At 39.7% G+C, this 26,762-nt stretch overlaps 1 protein-coding gene across 7 annotated transcripts in view; it reads right to left on the reverse strand.

Moving 5' to 3' along the window:
* The window catches only part of LOC114295933 (uncharacterized), a 34,786-nt gene that overhangs the window by 3,566 nt on the left and 4,458 nt on the right, over positions 1-26,762 (reverse strand). Inside the window, exons 2-7 of one of the 7 annotated variants that reach the window (XR_014366477.1) lie at positions 13,398-13,674; positions 13,109-13,318; positions 12,934-13,023; positions 12,736-12,852; positions 12,560-12,654; positions 75-493 (exon numbers count right to left, since the gene is read on the reverse strand). Coding sequence is in view for 4 of the 7 variants with exons in the window: in XM_082924900.1 (XP_082781026.1) it covers positions 75-149; positions 239-493; positions 12,934-13,023; positions 13,109-13,318; positions 13,398-13,472 (705 nt within the window). In the remaining 3 variants the exon portion in view is untranslated. Of the gene's footprint in view, positions 1-74; positions 494-12,555; positions 12,655-12,735; positions 12,853-12,933; positions 13,024-13,108; positions 13,319-13,397; positions 13,675-19,035; positions 19,140-26,762 lie in introns of all 7 variants that reach the window. The other 6 variants (XR_014366479.1, XR_014366478.1, XM_082924900.1 and 3 more) reach the window with 6 other exon arrangements.

Consider the following 26,762-nt stretch of genomic DNA (forward strand, 5'->3'; position numbering starts at 1 on the left):
AAATTCCCAATGCAAAAATATGTCAATTTCAGTGTAAGAAAATGTAACAACACCACTAGAAAATATAATTGTACCTCATTGCAAACCAATGAAGTAAAAGCTGGAATGCACTCCAAATGTTTTTCACAATCAACATCTTTTAAAGCTCCCTAAATTTGAAATGTTACAATGCAAAAATACACAAGTCAATTTTAGTTGAAGGAAAATGTAGTAACACTTCTAGAAAAGATATTTGTACCTCATTGTTGACCAATATGAATTTTTTGGGCCAAGCCGCCTGACATACTATTGCCTCTCCAAGAATAGTCATCTTTTCCGGGATAGGAATGGGAAGAGGGGCATCTTTAACTATGGCAACATCAACAGACACTTGTACATTGAATTTCCCCGATGGTACCATATGAATAACTTCTTGAGGTCCAGTTCTTTCATACATCGTACCATGGGCAACAATGTTTTCAAGAGATCCCACCACTAGTTTGCATGGTTTGCTCTATAAGAAATTAAAAAAATAAATGCTTTTACAACTAAGGATACAATTTGTGTGGGTAAAAATCTGACCACACTGCCCGTTTAGTGATCAGCAGCTAAGCACCGGCAGAATAGATGGCTCCAGCAACCTGTAACAGAAAAGAAAAGCTCCGGCGGTGGTTCTTCCACCCGGGGGCACTCCGACGATCAAGTCAGTATGATTCTCAAGGATAATCAAGTATTAAACTGAATACTCAAAGTATGAATTACATACCTTAGACCCACGGGGGTGCCTTTCTTTTATAATGTACTCAATCCAAGTCCAACTAGAAGTATGACTTCTATGAACTCCAATCTTAGTGCTTACTCTGGACTCTTTAAGAGATAGAGATAAACTCCCTAAGAGCTTTATCCTTATCTTAACTAAGTCCCCTCTTTGCCTTAGGACTCTTGTCCCTTATCTTCGGACTCCGACATCTTCGGAGATGACCTCGGCTTCTCCGAGATTACCTCGGCTTCTCCGAGATTACCTCGGCTTAACTACCAGGGCACGTGGCACCTCGGCTGACACGTCGGCGTCACCATGCCACGTGTTGGTATTCAAAAAATATGTCCCCACAACTGCCCCCTAGGTTCTATTACCTCGGCATTCTGAGGTGATGGAACCTATTCCGAATTTTTTGTCACTTCCTTTCTGAATAATGGCTCAAGAAGACTGCTTTTGCCAAGATTATCTTCTTTCAGCCGACGTGTTCTCTTCGGAGAACGTGGCTTCGGTCGTACTCCCCTATGCACATGAGCTGTCATTCATGTCTAACTGTTCCTTCCACGTGTTTCGTCTTTGTTTGAGCGTGTTAGTGACGCGCCTGGAAGCTGTCTGTTCGTTCGTCTGCGCCGTCTGACGCGTGCGTTACCCTAGGCGCAATAATTGCCCTATTTTTGCCGCCGTTTCAAATTTTTGACAAAACTTCTTTTGCTTCTATCTTTTCTTCACTTTTTCTTTTCATCTTCTTTACTCTTTCTCTTCCGAAAGCTCGTTCTTCCTCTTCAAATCTGCCATTGCTTCAATTTCTTCTCTGGAACTGTTCTTAGTCCCGTATTTTTTGCAAAGCCTTTTTTGCTGTCGCAACTGGTTTCTGGATTCGACGAGTATTGCCTTGGCTTCACTTCTCCTGGTAAGTCCCCTTCCTTTAATTTCTTTCATTCTCTTTATGCGCTATTGCCAGTCTGTTGCCATTGCTGATCTTACTCGAGGTCTGGGATCTATTTGTATCTTGGATTTTGTGGCTATATTTTGAACCTCTATGCTTTTCCATCATTCTTTTCGCCGCTGTTCTTGATTTTTTCCTGTACCTCTATTGTTTCTGAAAATTATACCTCTGTTCTTGAATCTGAAACCTCGTTTTTGTTTTCTCTTTTTTGTATCTGCCCCAGATCTGTGCCCTCGATCTTTATCTTAATAGTTCGTAGGTTTGGGATTTGTCTGTAAAACCCTTAATCTTTAGGAAAACCTGAAAAACGCCCGTCTTCTGAAACATATTCCTCTTAATTTAGGCCGACACAATGGGTATGTGGAGGCACAGGGTAAATACCCCAACAAGTCTTGAATACTTTAGGCAAGAATTCTCTATCCCAGCCGACGTTCATCTTAAGCTGGCTGGGGATAATGACACTATCGTGCCTACAGACCATACAATGCCTTTTCCAGTAGTTGCTTTTATCGAATGTGGACTTCGGCTTCCACTCGATCCCCTTTTTCGTCAAGTTCTCTATTTCTATAAGCTAAACCCCATGCAACTTACTATCAATTCCTATAGGATAATTAATGGTATTATAGCCTTAGCTAGGCAAGAAAACCTCAGAATCACCCTCGCCGACCTTCAATATTGTTATACCATGTGCCCTCTTGATCTGAAGGATAGGGGTTTTGTATATTACCTTAAGCCGAGATCCACTCAGTACAAGATTATAGCCGACCTTCCAGACTCCAACAAGGGGGCTGGAGATGACTATCTTATTGCCTCTGGAAATTGGGAATTTGGCCCAGATGAAGATGTCCACCTTTACCCTCTTCCTCGAACACTTACAGAGGGCAAGAGTAAGAGCCCTGAGTCAACACTTAATTGTTTTCATTCAACACTTAAATACTTTTGTTGTTTCTGACGTCTGATTCTTTGCAGATCTTCATCAACCACCGAAAAATTTTCGTCAATCCTTCTTCCCAGGACCAGATCTGAGAACACTTCTTGGTCTTCCAATCCTTAAACGAAAAGCCCCAGTATTATTAAACTTTGTCCCCACACACAGATCCATTTTACCCGACGTCCCTCGAAAAAGGAAGAAGAGTCTCTCTCCACCAACAGCCACAACCTTAACTGCTTCTACATCTCGGACAGATCAAGAGTCCACATCTGACCCAGCCGATCTTCCATCAACTTCGGCCCCCTTCTTAATACCAATTCCTGAACGTAAACGCCGACGAAGGCTAGTAAAGACTGCCGAGATGGTTCGTCCGAGGCCTGTCGTCCAAGATCTTCTTGCCGACATTCCAGCTGACGCCGAAGCCGCAGCAACGCAATCAGTGCTTCCACCCAAACCGAAGAGGGTAAAAAAGGCTCAGCCTAAGGCCAAGGTTACAGATGCCGATGCTGAGGATGCTTTGCCGATTTTGAAGCTAGCTGAAAGCAAAAAATCGACCTCTACTTCAACCAAAAGGTCTGCTGAGGGCCAACCCTCAGGATCTACACAAACAAAGAGGCCAAGGTCATCGTCTGCGACGACCTCGGCTTCAAAGAAGCCCGACGTCCCATGGGCCCCTGATCTATCTCTAGAGGACAGGCCTATCATGGCTAGTGAAAGTACTGATGATATCAACGTTGCTGTCGCCCTTAGTACCGCTCTTCTTCTACCGAATGATTTGGAGCGAAATGCCAAGTTCAGTGAGTATGAAAATTACGCTCTGATGCTCCAACACTCTGCCCAAGTAAGTATTTCTATTTGTTTTTGTGTTTTTTCCTTCTGTTTCTTTCTGGGAACACTTTCTGATACTCTTGTTTTCATTCAGGCTATCCAACATGCCCATTCATTTTCAATGCAATCCTTTGAGAATCGTCAAAGATTGGTTGATATGAAGAGGGAAGCAACTTTAATGAAGAGAGAATTAAGGGCCCTTGAAGTAAAAATGAAAAAACTAGAAGATCAAGCCGAGGCTGCAACGAAGAACCAAACCTTAGCTCTTGAAAAGGCCGAAGCTGCTGAGGCCGTTAAAAAAGTAGCTGAAGCCGAGAAAAGGGAGGCCGAGGCTCAGAAGGTCCAAGCGCAAAAAGAACTTCAACAAGCTCTGGCCACCAAGGAGGCCGAAGTCAAGGAGGCCGATGAAAAGGCCTATGCTCAAGGCATGGCCGACGTTGCAGAAGAATACAAACTTCAAGTCAGGCAGGCATGCAACAGGGGATTTTCCCTTGGTTGGATGTCTCTGATAAAGAAGCTTGATCTCCCTGCTGACTCGCCATTGCGCCAAGTTGATGCTAATCTTCTACCATTTCTTCCTCCAAGTCAAGCTGAGGATGAATCAGAGACTGAGGTAGAAGCTGAGGGTGAAGACGAAGAGAAAGATGAAGGTGAAGCCTTGGTGAGAAAACCCAGGGGCGCTACTGAGGCCAAGTCCTTTCCGGCTGAGCAAATTTTAGACTTAACTCAAGATGAAGTGGGTGATGAGGCTGAGGAAGTGCCCAGGGAACCTGTTCAGGGGTGTCCGTCATCTGACCTTCTTCTGACTGACAGAAGTCTTGACACAACTTTAGCAGAGATAGATGCCGAAATACGAGCGGAGAAGGTGGCCGAGGATATTCCAGCTGAATCATCCGAGGTTCCAGTTTCTGCTGCTGCTGATGTTCAAGAGTCTTGATTTTCCCTTCTTTCTTTTCTGGATTTTGGACTTTGTTTTTTCTTTTAATTCCTGAACAATGTACATTCCTTCTTATGGCCAATGTGCCTTTTTCAGTATGTAATTGCAACTGTTCTTGCAATGGATATTTTTGATTTTGTGATGTTCTGTTGCTTGCTTCTGCATAGTTCTATACTTAGAAATTTTTGCATGCTTTCTTTGTGCAATCTTCTCGGGGCTACATACCCTGGGTATAACTGCAAGGCTTTTACTTCGGCAAGATACTGACCTGCAAACCTTGTATAAATTCTGTCAAGAACTAAACATATACTACTCAATGTATACTTTTGCCATCTTTTAAGTTTTCAATAAGTATTTAAACAATGATTTTGTTCTAACCTACTTGTAAATTGCTACAAATTTCAACAAGTGTTTAAATAATATACTTAACCTTTGCATCGACCCGTTAATTTTCTGTATACCTCAGCGGGTGATCATACGTCGGCTTAACATAACCTTGTAAATGGCTACAACTTTCAACAAGTGTTAAGCATCTTCTCTAGGGTTCAAACAACCCACATATTGCTATGAAAACTTACGCAATAACCTCGGCCTATCTTCGACTTGTAAATTGCTACAAATTTCAACAAGTGAAGGTAGGGAATCAGCTTGATTCCAACTTGTAAATTGCTACAAATTTCAACAAGTGGATCAGCTTAACTTCAACTTGTAAATTGCTACAAATTTCAACAAGTGAAGATAAGGAATCAGCTTGATTCCAACTTGTAAATTGCTACAAATTTCAACAAGTGGATCAAGGAATTATATCGGCTTAACTTCAACTTGTAAATTGCTATAAATTTCAACAAGTGAAGATAAGGAATCAGCTTGATTCCAACTTGTAAATTGCTACAAATTTCAACAAGTGGATCAAGGAATAATATCGGCTTAACTTCAACTTGTAAATTGCTACAAATTTCAACAAGTGAAGATAAGGAATCAGCTTGATTCCAACTTGTAAATTGCTACAAATTTCAACAAGTGGATCAAGGAATAATATCGGCTTAACTTCAACTTGTAAATTGCTACAAATTTCAACAAGTGAAGATAAGGAATCAGCTTGATTCCAACTTGTAAATTGCTACAAATTTCAACAAGTGGATCAAGGAATAATATCGGCTTAACTTCAACTTGTAAATTGCTACAAATTTCAACAAGTGAAGATAAGGAATCAGCTTGATTCCAACTTGTAAATTGCTACAAATTTCAACAAGTGGATCAAGGAATAATATCGGCTTAACTTCAACTTGTAAATTGCTACAAATTTCAACAAGTGAAGATAAGGAATCAGCTTGATTCCAACTTGTAAATTGCTACAAATTTCAACAAGTGGAGATAAGGAATCATATCAGCTTAGTTTGCCTGAGTTTGATATGTCTTCAATAACCATTAATCATACGTGTTGAGAGAATTCTGAAAAGACTTTATTGATAATATCGGCCAAACAATGATGTTTATCTAATGATAGAAGAATTTCAAGTTACAAGTATTCCAAGGTCTGGGTAGTGCTTTGCCCTCATTGTCTTCAAGCCGATATGCTCCATTGCCCAATACTGAAGTAACTCTGTAGGGTCCTTCCCAGTTCGGGCCAAGCTTGCCTTCCCTGGGATCCTTCTTGTTTCCGACGACTTTTCTTAGGACTAAGTCGCCAACTTGAAAATCCCTTGGATTAACCTTCTTGTTGTAAGCTCTGGCAAGCTGTTGCTGGTATACTGCAAGCTGAATTGCAGCCTTCTCTCTTCGTTCTTCCAGTAGATCCAGGTCTCGGGCTAAGAGTATGTCATTGGTGCCATTCTCTACTCCCTGGGTTCTGATCCCTGGGATGCCGATCTCCAATGGGATGACTGCTTCTGTGCCATAGGCCATGGCAAAAGGGGATTCTCCCGTTGATCTTCTCGGCGTGGTCCGATATGCCCAAAGTACGTTGGGCAGCTCGTCCACCCACTTTCCCTTTGCTGCTTGGAGCCTCTTCTTTATCCCATCCAGGATTACTTTGTTGGACGCCTCTGCTTGCCCATTACTTTGAGGAAAACTTGGAGTTGAGAAATAGTTTTTGATCTTGAATTTCGCACAGAAGTTTTTGATAAGTTTGCTGTCGAACTGTGTTCCGTTGTCGGCAACTATTGCTCTTGGAATCCCAAATCTGGTGATTATGTTTCGCCAAATAAAATTCTTGACATCCACATCTCGGATTTTGGCAAGAGGTTCTGCCTCTATCCATTTTGTGAAGTAGTCCGTTGCTACCAGTAAATATTTTCTTTGCCCAGTTGCCTGGGGAAGTTGTCCCACCAGATCCATGCCCCATTGGGCAAACGGCCAGGGGCTGGATACTGGGTTTAGGTCGGCAGCTGGCTGATGTATCAAAGGTGCAAACCTTTGACATTGCTCACATCTCTTTACATAGGCTTCGGCATCCTTTTGCATATAGGGCCACCAATACCCCTGGGTAATGGCCCTATGGGCTAACGATCTGCCCCCGGCATGGCTTCCACAAATTCCTTCATGGATCTCATAAAGAAAATCTTCAACCTGCAAAGGGTGTACGCACCTTAAAAGTGGTCCAGTGAAGGACCTCCTGTAAAGATGGCCTTCCGCTGTTAGGCTGAATCTGGCGGATTTCAGCCTAATTTTATGTGCTTCTTTGTGGTCTTCTGGCAGCTTCCCTTCTTTTAGGAACGCAATGATTGTATCCATCCAGCTTGGTCCAAGGCCCACGCACATTGTTTCTTGTTCGGTGCTCTGTTTATCTATACTCGGGGCCGACATGTAGTCGATCATAATTGTCCTTGTTTTTCCAGTTTGAATTGAACTGGCCAGGTTGGCTAATGCGTCGGCATGGGTGTTGTCATCTCGGCTGACTTGGAGTAATCTGCAGTTCTGAAATAGGGCCGCCAGTCGGATGACTTCCTTTGCATATGCCGACATTCTTTCGTCTCTGGCTGCAAATTCTCCTGTTGACTGGTTAACAATTAATTGCGAATCACAAAAAACAATTACCTCGTCTGCCTCTGCTGCTGCTGCTAGCTTTAGTCCTGCAATTAATGCCTCGTATTCTGCTTCGTTATTGGAGGCTTTGAACCCCAGTCGGATGGATTGTTCTACAATCTCTCCATCTGGAGATATCAGCAGTACTCCTGCTCCTGCTCCCTGGCGGTTTGAACTTCCATCGACATATAGTCTGAACGAATCGCCGATGTAGATGCTGCATGGTCTGAGCCTTTCTTTCTCTTGCTGTTTTGTCTTTGACTGGGTTTCTTTTTGTTTGTCGGGGTGATGCTCATCTCGGCTCGACGGAGCCTGAGGTGCGATGGCTTCAGGTGTGAGTTCTGTGACGAAGTCGGCCAAAACTTGGCCCTTTATTGCTGTTCTTGGCCTGAATTCTAGGTCAAACTGTCCCAGTGTTACTGCCCATTTTGCTATCCTTCCTGTTAAGTCTCCTTGATGTAATAAGGACTTCAATGGGTGTTCTGTTAGAACCACAATCTTGTGTGCCTGGAAGTAATGGCTTAGTTTCTTTGAGGCCATTACCAAGGCTAGCATTAATTTTTCCAGTGGTAGGTACCTTGTTTCTGCGTTAGCCAAAGTCTTGCTTACATAATAGACAGCTTTCTGCTCCCCTTTTTCCTCGCGGATTAGCACTGCACTGACTGCGTGTTCAGAGACTGCTAAGTACAAAAATAATTCTTCTCCTGGAACAGGGTTAGAAAGGACCGGGGTTGTGGTCAGGTACTTTTTCAGATCGGCTAAGGCTGCTTCACATTCTTCGGTCCACAGGAAGTCTGTGGCTTTTTTTACCAGGTTAAAGAAGGGTCTGCACTTGTCCGAGCTTCTGCTGATGAATCGGTTCAGGGCTGCGGCCCTTCCAGTGAGCATTTGGACTTGCTTTGCCGATGTTGGGCTCTGTAGCTCCAGGATGGCTTTGATTTGGTCTGGGCTGGCCTCTATGCCCTTTCTTGTTACCAGATAGCCTAGGAATTTACCTGACCCAACTCCGAAGGCACACTTTGCGGCGTTGAGTCGGAGCCGATATCTTTTGAGTATGTCAAAGACCTTTTTTAGGTCGGCAAGATGACCTTTTGACTCCTTGGTCTTTACGACCATGTCATCAATGTAAACTTCTACTGTTTTGCCGATCAGATGTTTAAACATCTTTGTTACTAACCTCTGATAGGTTGCTCCTGCGTTTTTCAGCCCAAAAGGCATTACCTTATAACAGTACAGGCCTTTCGGGGTGATGAACGCGGTCTTCTCCTCATCTGGAGGGTACATAGCAATCTGGTGGTACCCTCTGTATGCGTCTAAAAAACTCATCCTTTCGTGTCCCGAAGTGGCGTCAACCAGTTGGTCGATTTTGGGCAGAGGGAAACTGTCCTTGGGGCAAGCTTTGTTGAGGCTGGTAAAATCCACACAAACCCTCCACTTGCCATTTTTCTTTTTTACTACTACTGTGTTGGACAGCCACGTTGGGTACTGGACTTCTCGGATTGCCCTGGCTTCAAGGAGTTTGTCTACCTCTTCCTCCACTGCTTCGACGTGTAATAACGTCGGCCTTCTGGCTCGTTGAATCACTGGTTTTGCCGATCTGTCGACATTCAAACTGTGGCAAGTGACCTCGGGGTCAATGCCAGGCATTTCATAGGGTGTCCAGGCAAATGCCTCTATGTTTGCCCTTAAAAAATCTTCTAGTTCTTTTTCTTCTTCTTTGGCTAGGCCGGAGCCGAGAAGAAAAAATCGTTCTTCGTCGCCCTCCTGGACGAAGATTTTCTTTAGTGCTTCTTCGCTTTTCTCGGTCGGTTCTTTCCCGACGTCTTCCAGGACTTCCATGTCTCCATCTTCAACTTCTGCTTTCTTTGGCTCCTGTATACTACAGGTGGACTTTATTGCTGCCATGGAGCAATTTTTGGCTTGTAGTTGATCCCCTCTGACTTCTTCAATCCCATGCTCCGTTGGGAACCGGAGTAGTTGATGCAACGTCGAGGGAACTGCCCCCATTGTATGCAACCACGGTCTTCCAAGGATGATGTTGTATGGTGAGGGTGTGTCAATGACCAGGAATTCTGTCCTGATCTTCTTAGTGCCGGCTTGTACCTCTAAGCTTGTTGCACCCAGTGGCCATGTTGGCGTTCCATTAAAGCCGACCATCGGGCCGCTGGATTGCTCTAGGTCATCGGGGTGAAGGCCTAGCTCTCTGTAACATCTGACGTACATGATGTCACAGGAGCTGCCTTGGTCTATTAGGATGCGTTTTACTTAGCATTCCCCAACCTGGAGGGATACTACCAAGGCATCATTATGCGGATGTTGGACCAGTTCTAGGTCGGCTTCGGTAAAGGCTATCATTGGCCCTTGGCATTCTTCTGGCCGATGTCTCTTGTCCCCAATTTGGTGGATATGCTGTAAATGTCTTACCCTCTGGGTTTCTCCTCTGACCTCGTTTTCGTTGACCCTTGAGTGGATCACATTGACCACCCTTGGTTCTCCTGCCTGTGGTCGCTGTGCTGGGGGAGGGGGTGCTGCTGGTGCTTGAGGCAACCTTGCCTGTTCTTCCCTTGTTCTGGCCTCATCGACCAGGTCCCTCAGAAGGCCTTGCCTTACTAGGTCCTCCAAGTGTGCTTTTAAGGCCCTGCAACCTTGAGTTGGATGCCCTCCTTCATTGTGGTAGGCACAACGTCTGCCGACGTTTTTTCCCATGAATTCCCCTGGTGCTCTTTCTGGAGCCCTGAAATATGGTTGATTCCGAATCCGATCCAAGATTTTATGGATGGGGATCCGGAATACCGTGGTTACCGCCTGTTTATTTCTTAATTCTATTTCTTGCCTGGTGAGTCCGTTGTTGACTCGGCCTCGCTTTGGCGAGCCGTTTCCCTTTTCTTGCTTCACCTCTTTGTTTCCCGACGTATCTTCCTCGGCCCTGGCGTATTTCTCAATTCGTGCCATGAGTTCTTCCATGCTCTTTGGCAGTGTTTTTGCCAAAGACTTCCGTAGTGGGCAGTCATCTTTCAGGCCGTTCTTGAAAGACACGACTGCTACTTCCTGGTTGCATTCAGGTATTCGGTTGAACACCTCGTAGTATCTTTTCGCATAGGCCCTAAGGCCTTCTTCCTTGGTTATTCTTAGAGCCATCAAAGCATCAACCCTCAGGGGTTGCAGCTTGTTGGTCACGAACCTGGCCACAAACATCTCGGCCAGGCCTTCCCATGTCTTTATACTTCCTTTCGGTAACTTGTGGAACCAATCAGATGCAATTTCCCCAAAGGATGAGGGGAATACCTTGCAGAGCAATGGTTCGTTCCCGCTATATAGTGCCATTGAATTTAGGTATAGCCCAACATGAAAGTTTGGATCTGATTTACCGTCATAGATTTGGAACCTCGGCATACTGAACCTCTTGGGTGGTTCGAATTTGTCCAGTTCTACCGAGAAGGCTGTCTTCGGTTTTACTGGGGAGTTTACCTCGGCCTCTGCATTTTGCTGCCTCCTCTTGAGGTAGTCCCTTAAGTCTTCTTTGCTCCTCCCTGGAGCTCGGCTGTCTTTTGATTTTAGTCTTTTTGGTATACTGCTCTCGGCCTCGAGGTGGGTCCGTTTGGGTCTCTCTTCATGGGTTGTGTCAAAGTGGAGTACTTGCCCCTGAACATGTCGATGTTCTTTGGGGTCTGGATTCTTCATGTGTTGCGTCCTTCGGGACTCTTCTTGCCTCGGCCTTTCTCGTCCGACTTCCCTGGAAGGCCGGTGAGAATGCCTTCCGCTCCTGGTATGTTGAGGGGCCTCGGGGATTGTTTTTCCTCCACCCTTCTGGGTGTTGGTTGCTGGCATTGGCGTATCTTGCAGCGGGTATGGTGGTTGCATAACATTGTTCTGCATCATGAAGTTGACGACCGACTGGAGGTCCGCCAACTTGTTTGCTAATTCCTTTACTTCCTCGTCTCTGCGTAGGCACCTGTCCCTCCATACCTGGAGGTTGTCTTCATTGTAATATTTTCCTTGGTTTGATCTTTTTGTTGTGTCACCTTCCTGGATATCGTTGTTCTCCCTGTGACCCTGGTCACGGGCTTCTGTATTGTGATTGTCTCCTTCGGCGTCAAGGTTAATCGGTCTGCTGCTTCCAGAAGGAGCATCGTCCCCAGCGTTTCCTTGCTGTCCGTTACTGGCCATCTATTCTTCCTTCGTTCCCACAGACGGCGCCAAATTGTGTGGGTAAAAATCTGACCACACTGCCCGTTTAGTGATCAGCAGCTAAGCACCGGCAGAATAGATGGCTCCAGCAACCTGTAACAGAAAAGAAAAGCTCCGGCGGTGGTTCTTCCACCCGGGGGCACTCCGACGATCAAGTCAGTATGATTCTCAAGGATAATCAAGTATTAAACTGAATACTCAAAGTATGAATTACATACCTTAGACCCACGGGGGTGCCTTTCTTTTATAATGTACTCAATCCAAGTCCAACTAGAAGTATGACTTCTATGAACTCCAATCTCAGTGCTTACTCTGGACTCTTTAAGAGATAGAGATAAACTCCCTAAGAGCTTTATCCTTATCTTAACTAAGTCCCCTCTTTGCCTTAGGACTCTTGTCCCTTATCTTCGGACTCCGACATCTTCGGAGATGACCTCGGCTTCTCCGAGATTACCTCGGCTTCTCCGAGATTACCTCGGCTTAACTACCAGGGCACGTGGCACCTCGGCTGACACGTCGGCGTCACCATGCCACGTGTTGGTATTCAAAAAATATGTCCCCACACAATTCATAATTTACAAAATAATATAACTTAAAATTGAAATAAAAAGAATATACATTTCTAATATTTAGCTTGAAAACTACAGGTTTGATATTCTTCTTAGGATTTGGAGGTCTAATATTGTGCTTAGGATTTGAAGATGACATGTCAATCTTGAAAAGCAGCCTACTTTCCTTTGAGTTAGGAACAAGTTGTGGATTGCCTATATTTTCAAGGTGTTTGAGTTTGCATCATCAAACTGTGATGTTTGGGGTCTTTGTTGTGCCATTGTATTGATTTGAGCTTGCATTTGTAACACAATTGACTCAAAAGATTTCAGCTTCTCTTCACAAATTGAATGATTTCCACGTCTAGGAATGTGGAAGTAACTGTTTGGTGTGATAAAATTTCCTACACCCCTTACCTACCCCGAATGTTCAACCGTACCCAATGCCATGGTAAGGATGTCGGTGCTTCCTTGGGTGGACAAACTCCCATCCATTGTTTGTTTGGTCAACTCATCCTACAGTATACAATGATATATAAGAAGAATGAACAATATTGTTTCAATATAAAATCATTATCATAAGTGCATGGAGATTACAATTTTAGCAACTTGTTGCATAATTTTCACATCATCATATTCTTCTTTTTTATTTTGATGAGCCTTCTTCCATAGAATGCTCCTATCCAAATTCTCACTTGATCCAGTCTTTTGTTTCTATCAATCAAACATAAAATTAGAAATAGTCATACCAAATTTTGAATGTATTATTAAATTACAAAATCTACAAATACTTACAAGTTCTTGAAACCGAGCATAGCCCTTGCGACCAAAAATATGGTTATATATACTTTTGCTTTGCCTCGCTCTCTGAATATTACTTTGTACCTTTTAAATTATAACACAAAATTATATTCAATTGTATAATATTAAATATTCACTAACAAAATAAGTAAACTGTTCTGACATGTACCTCAAATTTTTCTGTCAGTCTATCCCTCATAAATGAATTCCAATGTCTTTGTTCACTGAAAGGATAAATTTCCGGTGGTTTTGAAAGGAACTTAGGATTTGACTTGTATTGACGGATGTGTTTGCTAAGGTATTTTTTGAATTTCCTCCATTTCTCTCCAATTGAAAACAAAGTCTTCTTTTTTCTACTTGGATCCACATTATATGTCAACTGAGCAATTAAGAAATAAAGTTATAAACAAAAAATTTAAATGAAATTAAAAGTATGTAGATATATGAGACCTACTTACCTCCACACAACTCCACAATTTCTCTTTCAATTCTTTTGGAACCTTATGCCAATCTTTATAGACTATTGGGACCATTGTTCGAACCAAAACTCCAAGATAGCTCGGGTATTGTACGTCCCCTATCGGTTGACCTAACTCATTATAGTGAATGATTTTTTGCACTTCAGAACTTTCATCCTTTATGATCCCTGGTAGGGTTGTTGAACCTCTCTCTACCTTTCCTTATTTTCGATTTTATTGGTGACAGCCTTGCATCCTCTTCGTAAGATGAATCCATCTGTGTCATGAAATTGGAAGAAAATCACATTAGCACACTACTAGATTATGAAAAGAAAGAAAAGAAACGAAAACTATTGAATAATGCTAAGCCATCCACAAATATAAATAGAAAAAAGCAACAATCTCGTACATTCTTAGATACAAATAAACAGAAATGAGATTCACTTCATTTTATCATAAAGACAAATTAGACTTAAACTTTTTTCCCACTCAAAAGGAACAAGGACCAAAAAGCAAAAGAAAAGTAAAAAATATATCCACTCAACAATTCATAAGTTCAATGTTACATCCAACGCAAAAAATAGAAAAATATATCAGGTATTATCAACCCAAGTTCTCTTACAGTCTCCTCGCATGTAAGATGACATAGACTCGTCAACTTCATCAAATGATTCAACTTCTGGCAATACATTTATTAATCCATGATGCTCTATAGAACAATCATTGAGCTCATCATCCCTTTCACAAGGATATTGTCTTTGAGGAGATTCCAGCACAATTGACCATCTCAAATCAAGTTGATCTTCTACACAAAAAACTTGTTTCGCCTGGGAAGCCAAAATGAAATAATCAAATTTGGGGCCTATCCTTCCAAGCTCAACTAATGTAAAACCAAGTTCATCCACTTTAATTCCCTTATTGTTGTCAACCAATCACGCTTGAATACAAGAATCTTGAACATATGATAATCAAGCTACCATATCTCAACAATAACCCCATAAAAACTCATTTCTGCAAATACGGGATTCTTATCTTTGTAGATTGAAAATGGCATTGCCGTCGCCACTAAACTAACTCCACTGTCTTGATTGACAAATTATTGTTGTTTTTGTTGTAATAATGACAACTATTTATGATATAGCCAGAACATTTTGTAACATCAAAACGAGATCCTTGTGCTATCCACTTCAAGGTAGTTGAGATATTATTCTCGGCATTTAATTCATCTGAAACCTGTTATATCGCTGAACTGTTTGCTATAAGTTTATTAATGATATACAAGAAGTAAAAAATACACATTTAATTGTTTCAATACCTTTTCACGTAGCCAATAAATAAATATGTTATTGTGTTGAATTTGTAACCATTTCTAACTTTTTGATTGATAAGGATATTCTAGCTTCAAAAAAGCCATATTCTCACTGTCATCAAATTATAGATAAGTAAAATATGATCAGTTAGCAAATACATCACAACTATTGTGAGACAATACAGTTGTCACAAAAATGGAGATGAGTAATTCTTACTCAATGTAAGGTTGAACAACACTTTGTGTTTTCAAACGCATAATGATGTGATTGCTCCCATTCTTCACGATTCAACAACAACAACATGACAACCTAGCAAAGCCCTTCCAATTTTTGTATCATTATCAATTGTCATGTTCCTAGTAGGAGGAATCCCAATTGTATCCACTCCAAATAAGTACTCTATACAAAACTCAACAGCTTCTTCTACAATATAACTTTCAGCAATGCAACCTTCTAGAAAATTACAATTACAAACATACCCTTTTAACACATTCATGAACCTCTCAGATTGGTACATCCATGTAAAGTGAATCAGTCCACAAAGTTGGACTTCTCTAACAAGATGCACTATCAAATGAACCATGATATCAAAAAATGATGGTGGAAAGAATTTCAAGCACACATAATGTGATCACAAGATCTTTATGAATTTAATCTAATTTTGGCACATCCACCACTTTGCTTCAAATAGCATTGAAAAAGAAACATAATCTCGTAATGGCATATCTCACATGCTTAGGCAACACATATCGTATTGCCATAGGTAACAATTGTTGCATCAATATACGACAATCATGTGACTTCAAACCATAAAGTTTCAAATCTTGCATTGATACATGACTAATAAAATTTGAAGAGTATCCTTCTAGAACCTTGAGTACGAACAATTGTGTGCATAAAAGAATGAAAAGAATTATTTGGCTTACCAATCAACAAGGTAAAGACCATGTATATATAATATATTCATGATACAATTTAAGAAACAATATACACAAAGTAAGATTCCTATAATCAAAATAATTTCTATTCTAATTTCCATATTCAAACATAATATTTCGATTTTTATATTCAACACTCCTCCTCAAGCTAGCGTGAAGATATTCAACAAACACAGCTTGTCAATGGAAGACTGGAGCAAAGTTGGTCCCACAGATTTTGTGAACATATCTGCCAACTGCTGAAAAGAAGAGACAAAAGATGGATGCACAATACCAGTCCGAACCTTTTCTTGAATGAAATGTATGTCAACCTCAATATGCTTGGTACGCTCATGAAGTACAAAATCAGAGGATAATATAATGGCAGATTTGTTATCACAAAATAAAGAGGAAGGAACAGTCTCCTCAAAACCTAACTCTGCAAAATAGAACGAATCCAAAGAATCTCACGTCCCATGTGTCATAGCCCAATACTCAGCCTCTGCAGAAGACATAGAAACCACCGCTTGCTTCTTACTTTTCAGTGAGATAAGACGATCACCATAGAAAGTACAAAAGCTAGAAGTAGAATGTCGATCAGTCCTAGATCCTGCGTAGTCTACATCGGTGAAACAGGAGAGCCCAAATTGGAGACCAGTAGTAAAGAACAATCCCAAGCTAAGCGAAGTTTTTAAATACCTCAAAACATGATGAACCGCGTCAAGGTGCCCTTTACGAGGTGCATGCATGAACTGACTCACAACACTAAATGTCAAATCAAGTCTAGTGGTCATCAAATAAATGAGGCGTCCAACAAGACGTTGATACATGCTTGGGTCATCCAACAACTCACCAGACTCTGATGTGAGTTTGACATTAAGATCCATAGGAGTAGAAACAGGTTTACACCCTAACATACCAGAATCCTGAAGCAAGTCAAGGGTGTACTTTCTTTGAGATAAGAAGATTTCCTCCCTTGAGCAAGCCACCTTAATTTCCAAAAAATAATTGAGACATCCCAGATCCTTAATATCAAAAGTTTAGCCCAAGTCCTTCTTTACTTGACCAATGCCGACAGAGTTATCACCTGTGAGAATAATATCATCCACATAAACTAACAAGACTATACACTGACCTGCAGAATTCTGGCGAATGAAACAAGTGTGATCAGAGTGGCACTGAACAAAGCCCATAAATATAATAACAAAACTGAAGCAACCAAATCATGCTCGTGGAGACTGTTTCAAACCATACAAGGATTTGCATAATCAGCACACTTTCCCCAAATACTCCCCCTCAGCCCGAAAACCGAGTGGAGGAGCCATATAAATTGTCTCAAGATCTCCATGGAGAAATGCATTCTTGACATCAAGCTGATCAAGAAGCCAAGAATGAGATGCTGCAAGGGAGATAAGAAGACGTACAGAAGTAAGCTTAGCGACAGGGGCAAAAGTGGTACCAAAATCCTTATTAGGAATCTGTGTGAAACCTTTAATGGTCAACTGAGCCATCAGCGAGGTACTTTATAGTGAATACCCATTTGCAACCAACTGTGCTTTCCCCAGGAGGTAAAGATATAAGATCCCAAGTGTGATTATGTTCTAAGGCCGTTGTCTCAGTCTGCATAGCTGCTACCCATTTGGGATTCTGTAAGGCCTCAGATATAGAACGAGGAATGGACTCCGACTCAAGCTTGCCAAGAAAAGAACGGTAAGAAGAGGAAACCTTGTCATAGGAAACATGCTGGGAAATAGGATGATAAGTATTACTCAAATAACTCAAACGATTTGGAGGATGTCGATCCCGATGTGGGTTACGACGAGGAGGTGGAGGAAAAGCTAAAGGAGAAGAGTTACTTGACCTAGAGATCGGAGAGGCGGCAAGGGGGGCTAAGTGCGTGGGTAATGGGAGTATACTTGCAATAGAGGAGGAGGCGAAGGTGGAAAAGGAGGAAAGGGGACAGCCTCATTCTCAACCTCGTCTAAAATGGTCACCGGGCGAACAATGGAAGTAACAAGAGGAGGAGCCTCCAAAGATGGGTTAGTACTAAAGAAAAGAAGATCCTCACAAAACGTAACATCCAAAGTGTAGTGAAAGTGACAAGACACAGGGTCATAACATCTATACCCTTTGGACATGGAAGAGTACCCTAAGAAGATACAACGAATAGATTTGTCATCTAACTTTGTGCGAGTGGGACTCCGATTTTGAACAAAACGAGTACACCCAAAGACACAAGGCAAGAGTTGAAACAGAGTGGTGGTGGGCATAAGGGTATGAAACGCAGTGAGTCTATGCAACACACGACTAGGGATCCTATGAATGAGGTAAACAGTAGTAAGGACAGCCATATGCCAATAAGACTTGGGAACACCCATACCTCGAAGAAGACACCGAACAACAGACATAATACATGGTTAGCAGAATCCCAATTCAAATCATAGGATCTTACGATTCTACGATCTCAATTGGGCCAAACGATTCAAATCACACTAGGATTTTAAATTTAGTAGGATCTTAAAGTCACTACGATCCTAGTCATAAAATGATGTAGAATCGCATATGATCCTGATTCTACTTTGATCCCAATCCTACCAATTTTTTTTGTTACTATTTATTTCTTATATATATGTGTATATCTATATAAAATATTTGACTATAAACTGATTTTTCAAATGTCTTCTCTAATTTATATTAACATAGAATATACATTCTATCAAATTTATCAATTTTCTTTAATCTTTTTAAAATTATGTAACAAAGTTTATCATTATCGATAATTTTTCATTTTATTTTGCATTAAAAGTAGGATCTTACAATTCTCGATCCGATTCTACGGTCCAATCCATTAGTCCCTCCCAACAATCCTACCTAGGATCCCAATTTTAACAACCTTGACAAAATATGACGATTTTTGCATTCAGCAACACCATTATATTCAGGGGTCTGGGGACAAGTACGTTGTTGAAGAATGCCGGTTTAATTAAGATGGGAATGAAATGCATTAGATATATATTCCCCACCATTATCAGAACGGATAGTCCTAACAACTGCAGGAAACTGAGTTTTAACCATCTATAAAAATTGGACAAAAAGGGAAAGACGTCAGACTTACGACGAATTAGATAAACCCAAGTGCACCTAGTGTGATCATCAATAAAAGTCACATAATATCTATGACCAGAAAAAGCAGTGACAGGGGAAGGGCCCCAGACATCAGAATGTATAAAATCAAAAACACTAGGAGCACTCACAAACCACACAATAAAACTTAGAATCTTTGCAAGCTTTATCAAATGAAGGAAAAAGTTGACATAAATACTAAAAATTAACATGAACCATACGAGCGTACCATAATTCTAAAGTTTGAATATTAAAAACACAAAACATGGAAGCAGGCAAAACAAAGACCTAAAAACCAGCTAAGAAGAGGAAGGCTCGTCCGGTGGATCCCCAAAGTAGTACAGCCCATCAAGCTCATAGCCCTTGCCAAAAATCCTCTTCGAACTCAGGTCCTATAAAAGGCAAGAGGAGGGTAGAAGATAATAGCACAATTAAATTGTTTGGCAAGACGAATAACAGATAAGAGATTATATGCAAAATTTAAAACATGTAAAACAGATGATAAAGTAATGGTAGGGAATAAAGACACTACACCTTTATGACGAACAGAGGATGACGAACCATCAGCAAGACACATAGATTGGGCAATAGTAGTTGGGACTGACGAAAAAAGAAAGGAAAACTCACTCGTCATATGATCATTAGCCCAGAATCCAAAACCCATGAGGGACTAGCAGACCGAACATGGAAAGTAGTAAAAATACCTGTTGCAAGGATGGCAACAATGGTAGATGATGGACCAGGAGAACTAGCAGTAAGAGATCCAAGCTGAGCCTAAAGCTAACCAATCTCAGTCTGTAACTCCTGTAAATTAGGGAGATGAGGAGACCCAGGAGCAGAAGTAGCAGAATCCACTAGAGCCGCAATGCGAGGGGTGCCACACCACGAGGGCAAAAGGAACGTTGCCTCAACTCAGGATGAAGTTTGAAACAACGAGCCTTAACATGGCCAGAAACGCCACAATGATGACAAGTAACTGGACCAGTAGAACCTCGAGAACCATGAGTGTGATGCAAAAGAGAAAAATCAGAACTAACTGGAATAGGCTAGGTGGTATATCAACAAAGGATGGATCAGTCATGGTGGAAGAAGAGGGGTTGAAAAACACACAAACATAGCAACACAGTCCAAGAAAAAATAAGAAGCTGGAAAAAAAAAAAAAAAAAAAAAAAAAACTCTCAACGGCTTACCTAAATAGATACTACCGAATAAACTCGGTAGCCCAAAAGAACAAAAGGACAAACAAAGGGGCTTAATACATCAGTCCAATCACCCCAAGAAGGGGAAAAGAACGGCCACGGATCACCTAAAGAAAGCCTACCGAGGTGAAGACAAGGAAGGAGAGGGGCTGCGAAGGCTAGGTTGATGTTGGATTGAGGTTGTCAGAGGGAGAAAAGGAGCTGGAAAGGGCTATCGGAGGCTAGAGAGAAGAAAAAGAACAAAAAAAGGCAGTCAGTAGTGATAGGTGGTTGAGAGAGAGATGGCTACGGAGGCTCTAATACCAAAAAATTGGAAAGCCCAACCCACATTTCTCCTTAAAACCCAGGTATTAAGGAAAGGGAAATTGAAACCTTATAACTAGCACAGATGGGGCAACTCCAGGCTATATGGGACACATTCCAACACACCCTCCTGAACCATAACATACACTAGCCGGACAAACGGCACACCAGTCACAGACCCAACCAAGCTCTGATACCAAATTGAATGAAAAGAATTATTTGGCTTACCAATCAACTAGGTAGAGGCCATGTAAATATAATATATTCATGATACAATTTAGGAAACAATATACACAAGGTAAGATTCCTATAATCAAAATAATTCATATTCTAATTCCTATTCTAATTTCCATATTCAAACATAATATTTTGATTTCTATATTCAACATGCATACCTTTCTTTTCTCATCCTTAGACAATGTATAACATGCAGAGGCAAGTATGTTCTCTTCTCTTCAATTTGTGATGCCAAATCTTTACGTAAACCCATGTCCACAAGATCTAGGCAAGAATTAATTCCATCCTTCGTTTTTCCTAGAATATGAAGCAATGTGCTAATGATATCGACACACATTCTTCTCAATGTGCATAAGATCCAAGTTATGTCGAACATGCAAGTATTTCCAATATTTAAGATCATAGAATATCGACTTCTTCTTCCAACAATTTGTAGTGCCAACATCCAATGATTTTTTATGCTTCTTTCCCCATTTAGTTATAATCCCTTCAACTTTCTCGAGTATCTCCTCTCCACTTAATGATAATGGAGGCAATCCAAAATCCTGCTCACCATTAAAAGCCTTCTTTTGCTTTCAATGTGGATGGTAGCATGGAAGAAATTTTATGTGGGTTGCATATATGTCCTTCTTAATGCATTTCAACATATGGGAATACGTTCCATCACTGCAAATTGGACACTCATAATATCCCTTCACAAAACAACCACTAAAATTGCCATATGCTGGAAAGTCACTTATCGTCCATAATAATACAACCTTCAACCTAAAGTGTTGTTGTTGGTAAGCATCATAAGCTTCAATGCCTACTCATAACATCTTCAAATCATCAATCAATGGTGGCAAGAAAACATCAATATCATTACCGGGTTATTGTGGACTTGATATCAACAATGATAATATTATAAATTTTCTCTTCATACACAACCATGGTGGAAGATTATAGGTAACCATTATGATTGGCCAACAACTATACCTACTGCTCAAGAACCCATGTGGATTTATTCCATATGCAAAAATAGCTAGTCGAAGGTTCCTTGGCTCTGCAGCGAAATTTGGCCACTTGTGGTCTACTAACTTCTATGATGGAGATTCTATTGGGTGATTTAGTTTGCCATCAAAATCTCTTTGGTGAGTATGCCATGTCAAGTCCTTTGCTATTTGTGTTGATTGGAACATCCTTCGGAATCTCAAGATAGGCAAGAAGTACCATAAAACTTGTGCTGGCACACCCTTTCTTGTTTCAGTTGAATTTCTTTAACTTCCATCTTGATGTTTTACATGTCGGACAAGAATTTGCATCTTTGTACTCCTTTCTATAGAGTATGCAATCATAGGGACATGCATATATTTTCGCGTATAACAAATAGATGATTTCTAATCTCTTAAACAAGTTGGCTTCTCAAGTTCCCACATACACTACATGGACATCGTATGGATTGAAGATCATTCGCATGAATCATAGTCTTTTGATCTTCTATCTTTGAGAATCCAAGATTTATCCATTTTGAATGAATTTTAGTTAAACCTATTATGGCAGGCCTTTTTTTAAAGTTCTTTTAAACCAATATCATAAAGCATTGATACAATAATGTTGATAAAACAATATATCTGGGTTTTCAATAGCTTCAACCGCAACCTCTACCAATAACCCACACAACAAATATAGCATATCCGAGTTTTCAGTAGCCTCACCCTAAACCTCTAACAACACTATGGGTTTTCAGTAGGCTCACCCCTAACCTCATCATGTGTGTGATTGTCTACATGTATTTATATATATCAACGTGAAAGAGATTTACTTGCTCGTCAACCTGTGTCGCGTGCAACAACTCCTCTTCACTACCCACAGACTCCCTGATTCACATGTACTAATTTGCTAAAGTGTCAAACACTTAATCAATAAAAGCACAAAAATAATAATGAAGAAAAGTTTAAATTGAGTAAGAAGAAAAGTTTGTTTACCCGTTGACACAACGCTTGCCCATTGATAAATTCAACTTCACATAAAACAATGACATCATGATTTGCTCAAGCAATCAAGGGCACCAATTCTCTCTATAAACTTAGGAGTGACAAAAATATAATCAATCAAGTCAACCAAAAAACTATCTATTTATTAAACAAAAAGAAGTGAAGCTATGATGAGTACTTATAATTTGTTATCAGAATCTTACGATTTATGATTCGATTCACAATTCGATTCGCAATTTTTTCAAAATCAATACGAATCTACGGATGAATCTATTTCGAAAGTGAATCTCTAGTGATCGCATGATTCACAATCGATTTACAATTCAATACACTTTTTACAATTCATGCAATTCTTGAAACTACCGCATATGACATATTTTTGACTCTTTCTTTATCTTTTTCTTGAAGATGACATAATATTACTTCTAATAGCGTTTAACACCAAAATAACCAATATATACATGATTTGTTGTTATTTTAGTGATCATAGAGTTTTCAATAGGATCTAATCAGATTGAGTCATACCCAACATGTTTTTAACCTTTCTTCTCATTTTTTTCTTTTAAAAAATCATAATATATCTTTTAAAGATGTTTAAGATTAAAGTAACGTACACCATAAATTATCTATTGTTATTTTATTGAATAGCTAAATATTACATGAGTGAGGTCAGTTATACATTTTAAAATATTTTAGACTTTAAAATAAAATATCCTAAATAATGTTTTCTTATTATTTGGTCATTGTTACTTGGAAAAATACATATGCTTAGTATCCAAATATTTATATCGTTGTCAAATTATTATTACTTCGGAAATTGAGATTTTGTCTTTAGTTTATATTAAGAATGATTGATAAGAAATATCTAAAAATGAAAAAAGGTAAGATGGTGATCTTACATAGGAACCTTTGTTAACTTCTTACCTATTAAATTACGTGATCATCATTCAAAATAACATTTTCATTGATTTAAATCTAAATATTTCATATTCATAAGATATACTTAACATTTAAGTGTGTAAATATATTTTTCTAAGTAATTTAGGAAACGGGACTGAATCTTTACGATTCACTATTTGATTCAATTCGCGACTTGGTACGAGACCATTTTAATTCACGATTCAAATCCCAATTTGACAACTATATAACCAATGTGATAAAAAATATGGATTGCTATTGTGCATCATAAAAGAAATGAAGCTATGTTTGGTATTTAGGAGGTGTTTGGCAATAGGCTTTTTTGGCTTTTTGGGCTAAAATAACACTAAAAGACAACATAGGCTAAAATAGTCAATAAGACAAAATGTCACATCAAACCAATAATCATTTCACTTTTTCTCTCACAAATATTACATCCAACTACAAAACAATCCAAGCCTCTTCTCAAACACAACTATTTTAGCCAACTAAAATAGCCAACTTCCCAAACACCCCCTTATAACTAATTTCTACTTTGACAAATATGCAGCAAAGAAGAGTTGAGTTTTTGGTTTTTGAATGGGAAGGATTTGTGGTGTGGCAATGTTTTTGTCTATTTTTGTTTTGATGTTATTAATGTTATATGGAGATATGGTGAGGTTTTTCTCCTTTTGCAAACCCAGATGCACAAACGAGAAACCATTTACTTAAAAATTTGATCTTTTTATTTACTTTTAGATTATTGAAAGAGGGCTGTTTTTGGTGGCCAAGAAACTGAACAAAAAGGAAGAAGTCTAGATTTTGAACTTGACTTTCCACCCAAACTGATACTGCTGACAGCTCAAACAAATTCACATACACATGTAACAAATCAATTCTCATTACCATCCATTTGGTTTTTGAGAAAATATAGGCAAACCATTGAAATCAATAGCATTAAGGGTATGAAAGAAATAAAAATGATGACAGATAAACCAAAGCCTAAAGTGGAATTGCTTCAGCTTATGCAATCTGAAATCACATGGCCTTGTCAGCCAACCAAGTCTGGAGATGGGACAAAAACAGCTTCCAATTTACTATTCCTTTTTAGTTATTGTAAAGTAATCATGTTGCTGGAAGAGGACGTCTATGCGGGGGCTGTGTGCTGCTAGCAAACAAGCTTGGGAAAAAGGACAAGTTTCTTTCTTTCATTTTCTAAGTGATTGACAAATAAATGGGTCTCAAAAATAGTTTTTGAGTAATGGATCTTGTATTAAATTCTCATTCATGAGGTAAATATGGCCTAATTATACATTAAATTAGATCCACCAAACTTTATCTCAAGTTAGGGTCTTAACACTCAAAACCACCATAAAACCAAAATTGTAGAGCATAAAATTTTGCTATGACAATTTACTAAACACCAATCAGTTGGGAATTTTCTAAAATTAAATACAAATTCTTTCACTCTGAAAATTTTATCCAAATGTACTAGGCTTATATGGGAACAACACATAAAAATTTAATAATTTTCTAAGTAGAGAAACTATTTTAAAAAGTACAAAATCATAACATTTTCACACAGAAAATCTGCACAGCACCCAATGCGAATGCCAATCAGTCCAAGAATTTTATAGAATTCATCTGTAAGAGCTTTGACCTGAAATTTTTAATCAGTTCATTATACTCATATATGAACCTTGTATAAAAACTTCATAAGCTTCTTAGTTATGAGACTAATTTTAAAAATTCATAAAGATAAGATCTCTAATTCAAGAGATACAAATTGAAATTTCAGATCATCATAAACTATTCCACAAATGATCTTTTAAAATTAAAACAATTACTAACCACACGGTCCATTAAACCATTCAATTAATTTGTGAAATGATTTAAAACTAAATTTTGGGTCATTACAATTTGATTCAATTGACATTCTAGGATACGAAGTGAATCTACAAAAATAAAAAAGGTTGGGGGGAGAAGGGCTGCCCAGCCAGAAACCAATAATGGAGTTATTCTGAAATATTATTTACATGTTTAACAAACCATAGCATAGTCTAACCACCTGATTAAGCTACAAATTCATTGCTCACAAAGTGATGATAGAATTAAACTGCATCAACCTTATTAATGTAATATATTCACTAAGAGCAATATTAACTTCCCAAGACAAAATATTGAAAATATACTAGAAGGGATAGCTTTCCAAATTTTGTGGGATACTTTCAAAAAGGGCTAGCCCATTCCAATGCAGCATATTAATAACTATGTCCAAACAAATATGTGTGAATACATGTCAGTCACTGTCATGAAAATTTACTGAAGTCATAAGCTGGGAAAAACATGTGGTATGCAAGAAAAACAACAGATTGAGAAAATCAAAAAGACATATCTCAATATTCAGGTTATTCAAAATGATGGAAAGCAGGAGATTAATGTGGTACTTTTATTCAGGTCAGTTTTTTATTTGTTTTCTATAATTTTTGAGCTAGAGTTATTTTCAATATTTATGGATTTTCTACACATGGGCTTTATTGATCACACATGGGTCATACTTTGGATCAAGTCATGTTATTGGGTTTTAATATGTTAAAATCCACCTACTCTCCACCTACTTTACCCACTTAAACCTACTCCACTAAACCTAACCCACTACACCACTACCACCTCACCTACTCCACTAAACCTAACCCACTACACCACTACCACCTCACCTACTCCACTAAACCTAACCCACTACACCACTACCACCTCCACTTCACCTACTCCTTACCTACTACACACTCACCCTCTTCTATATATAGGAATCATGAATCATTGTAATTGAAATCAATATATCAATCAATAATAATACATACAATTTATTCTCTCTCTTTCTCTATACATTATTTCTTACATGGTATCAGAGCTGGTTTAAAACCTAGTATTTTCGCTTCCCCGGCGGGCGGCAACCTCACCTTAGCCGCCCGCCGGACCTCAACCTATTCCGCTGATAAAATCAACAAAGATTTGTGCAACTGTAGTCATGTGTGAGGCTGATGGAGAAGAATTCTTCACCTCATATGACGAGACAGTCTGGAACTGGAAACACTGCAACATTCTGCTCTGGAATTCTGCAGCAGCTAGATTATAGCTTGGTTGAGTGCCAAGCTTTGGTTCTTCCACCCACTCTTGAACTTGCCCAGCAAAGTGTGAAGGTTCATGCTTGTGTTGGAGGGACTAGTGTGCGCGAAGATCAGCGCATTCTCTCCAGTGGGGTTCATGTTGTTGTTGGTACTCCTGGTCGTGTGTTTGACATGTTGCGGAGACAATCACTTCGCCCTGTTTACATCAAAATGTTTGTCTTGGATGAAGCTGATGAAATGCTGTCACGAGGTTTTTAAAAATCAGATCTATGATATTT

The sequence above is a fragment of the Camellia sinensis genome, chromosome 4 (genome assembly GCF_055761805.1).
Source record: "Camellia sinensis isolate YWXY chromosome 4, ASM5576180v1, whole genome shotgun sequence".
NCBI lineage: Eukaryota > Viridiplantae > Streptophyta > Magnoliopsida > Ericales > Theaceae > Camellia > Camellia sinensis.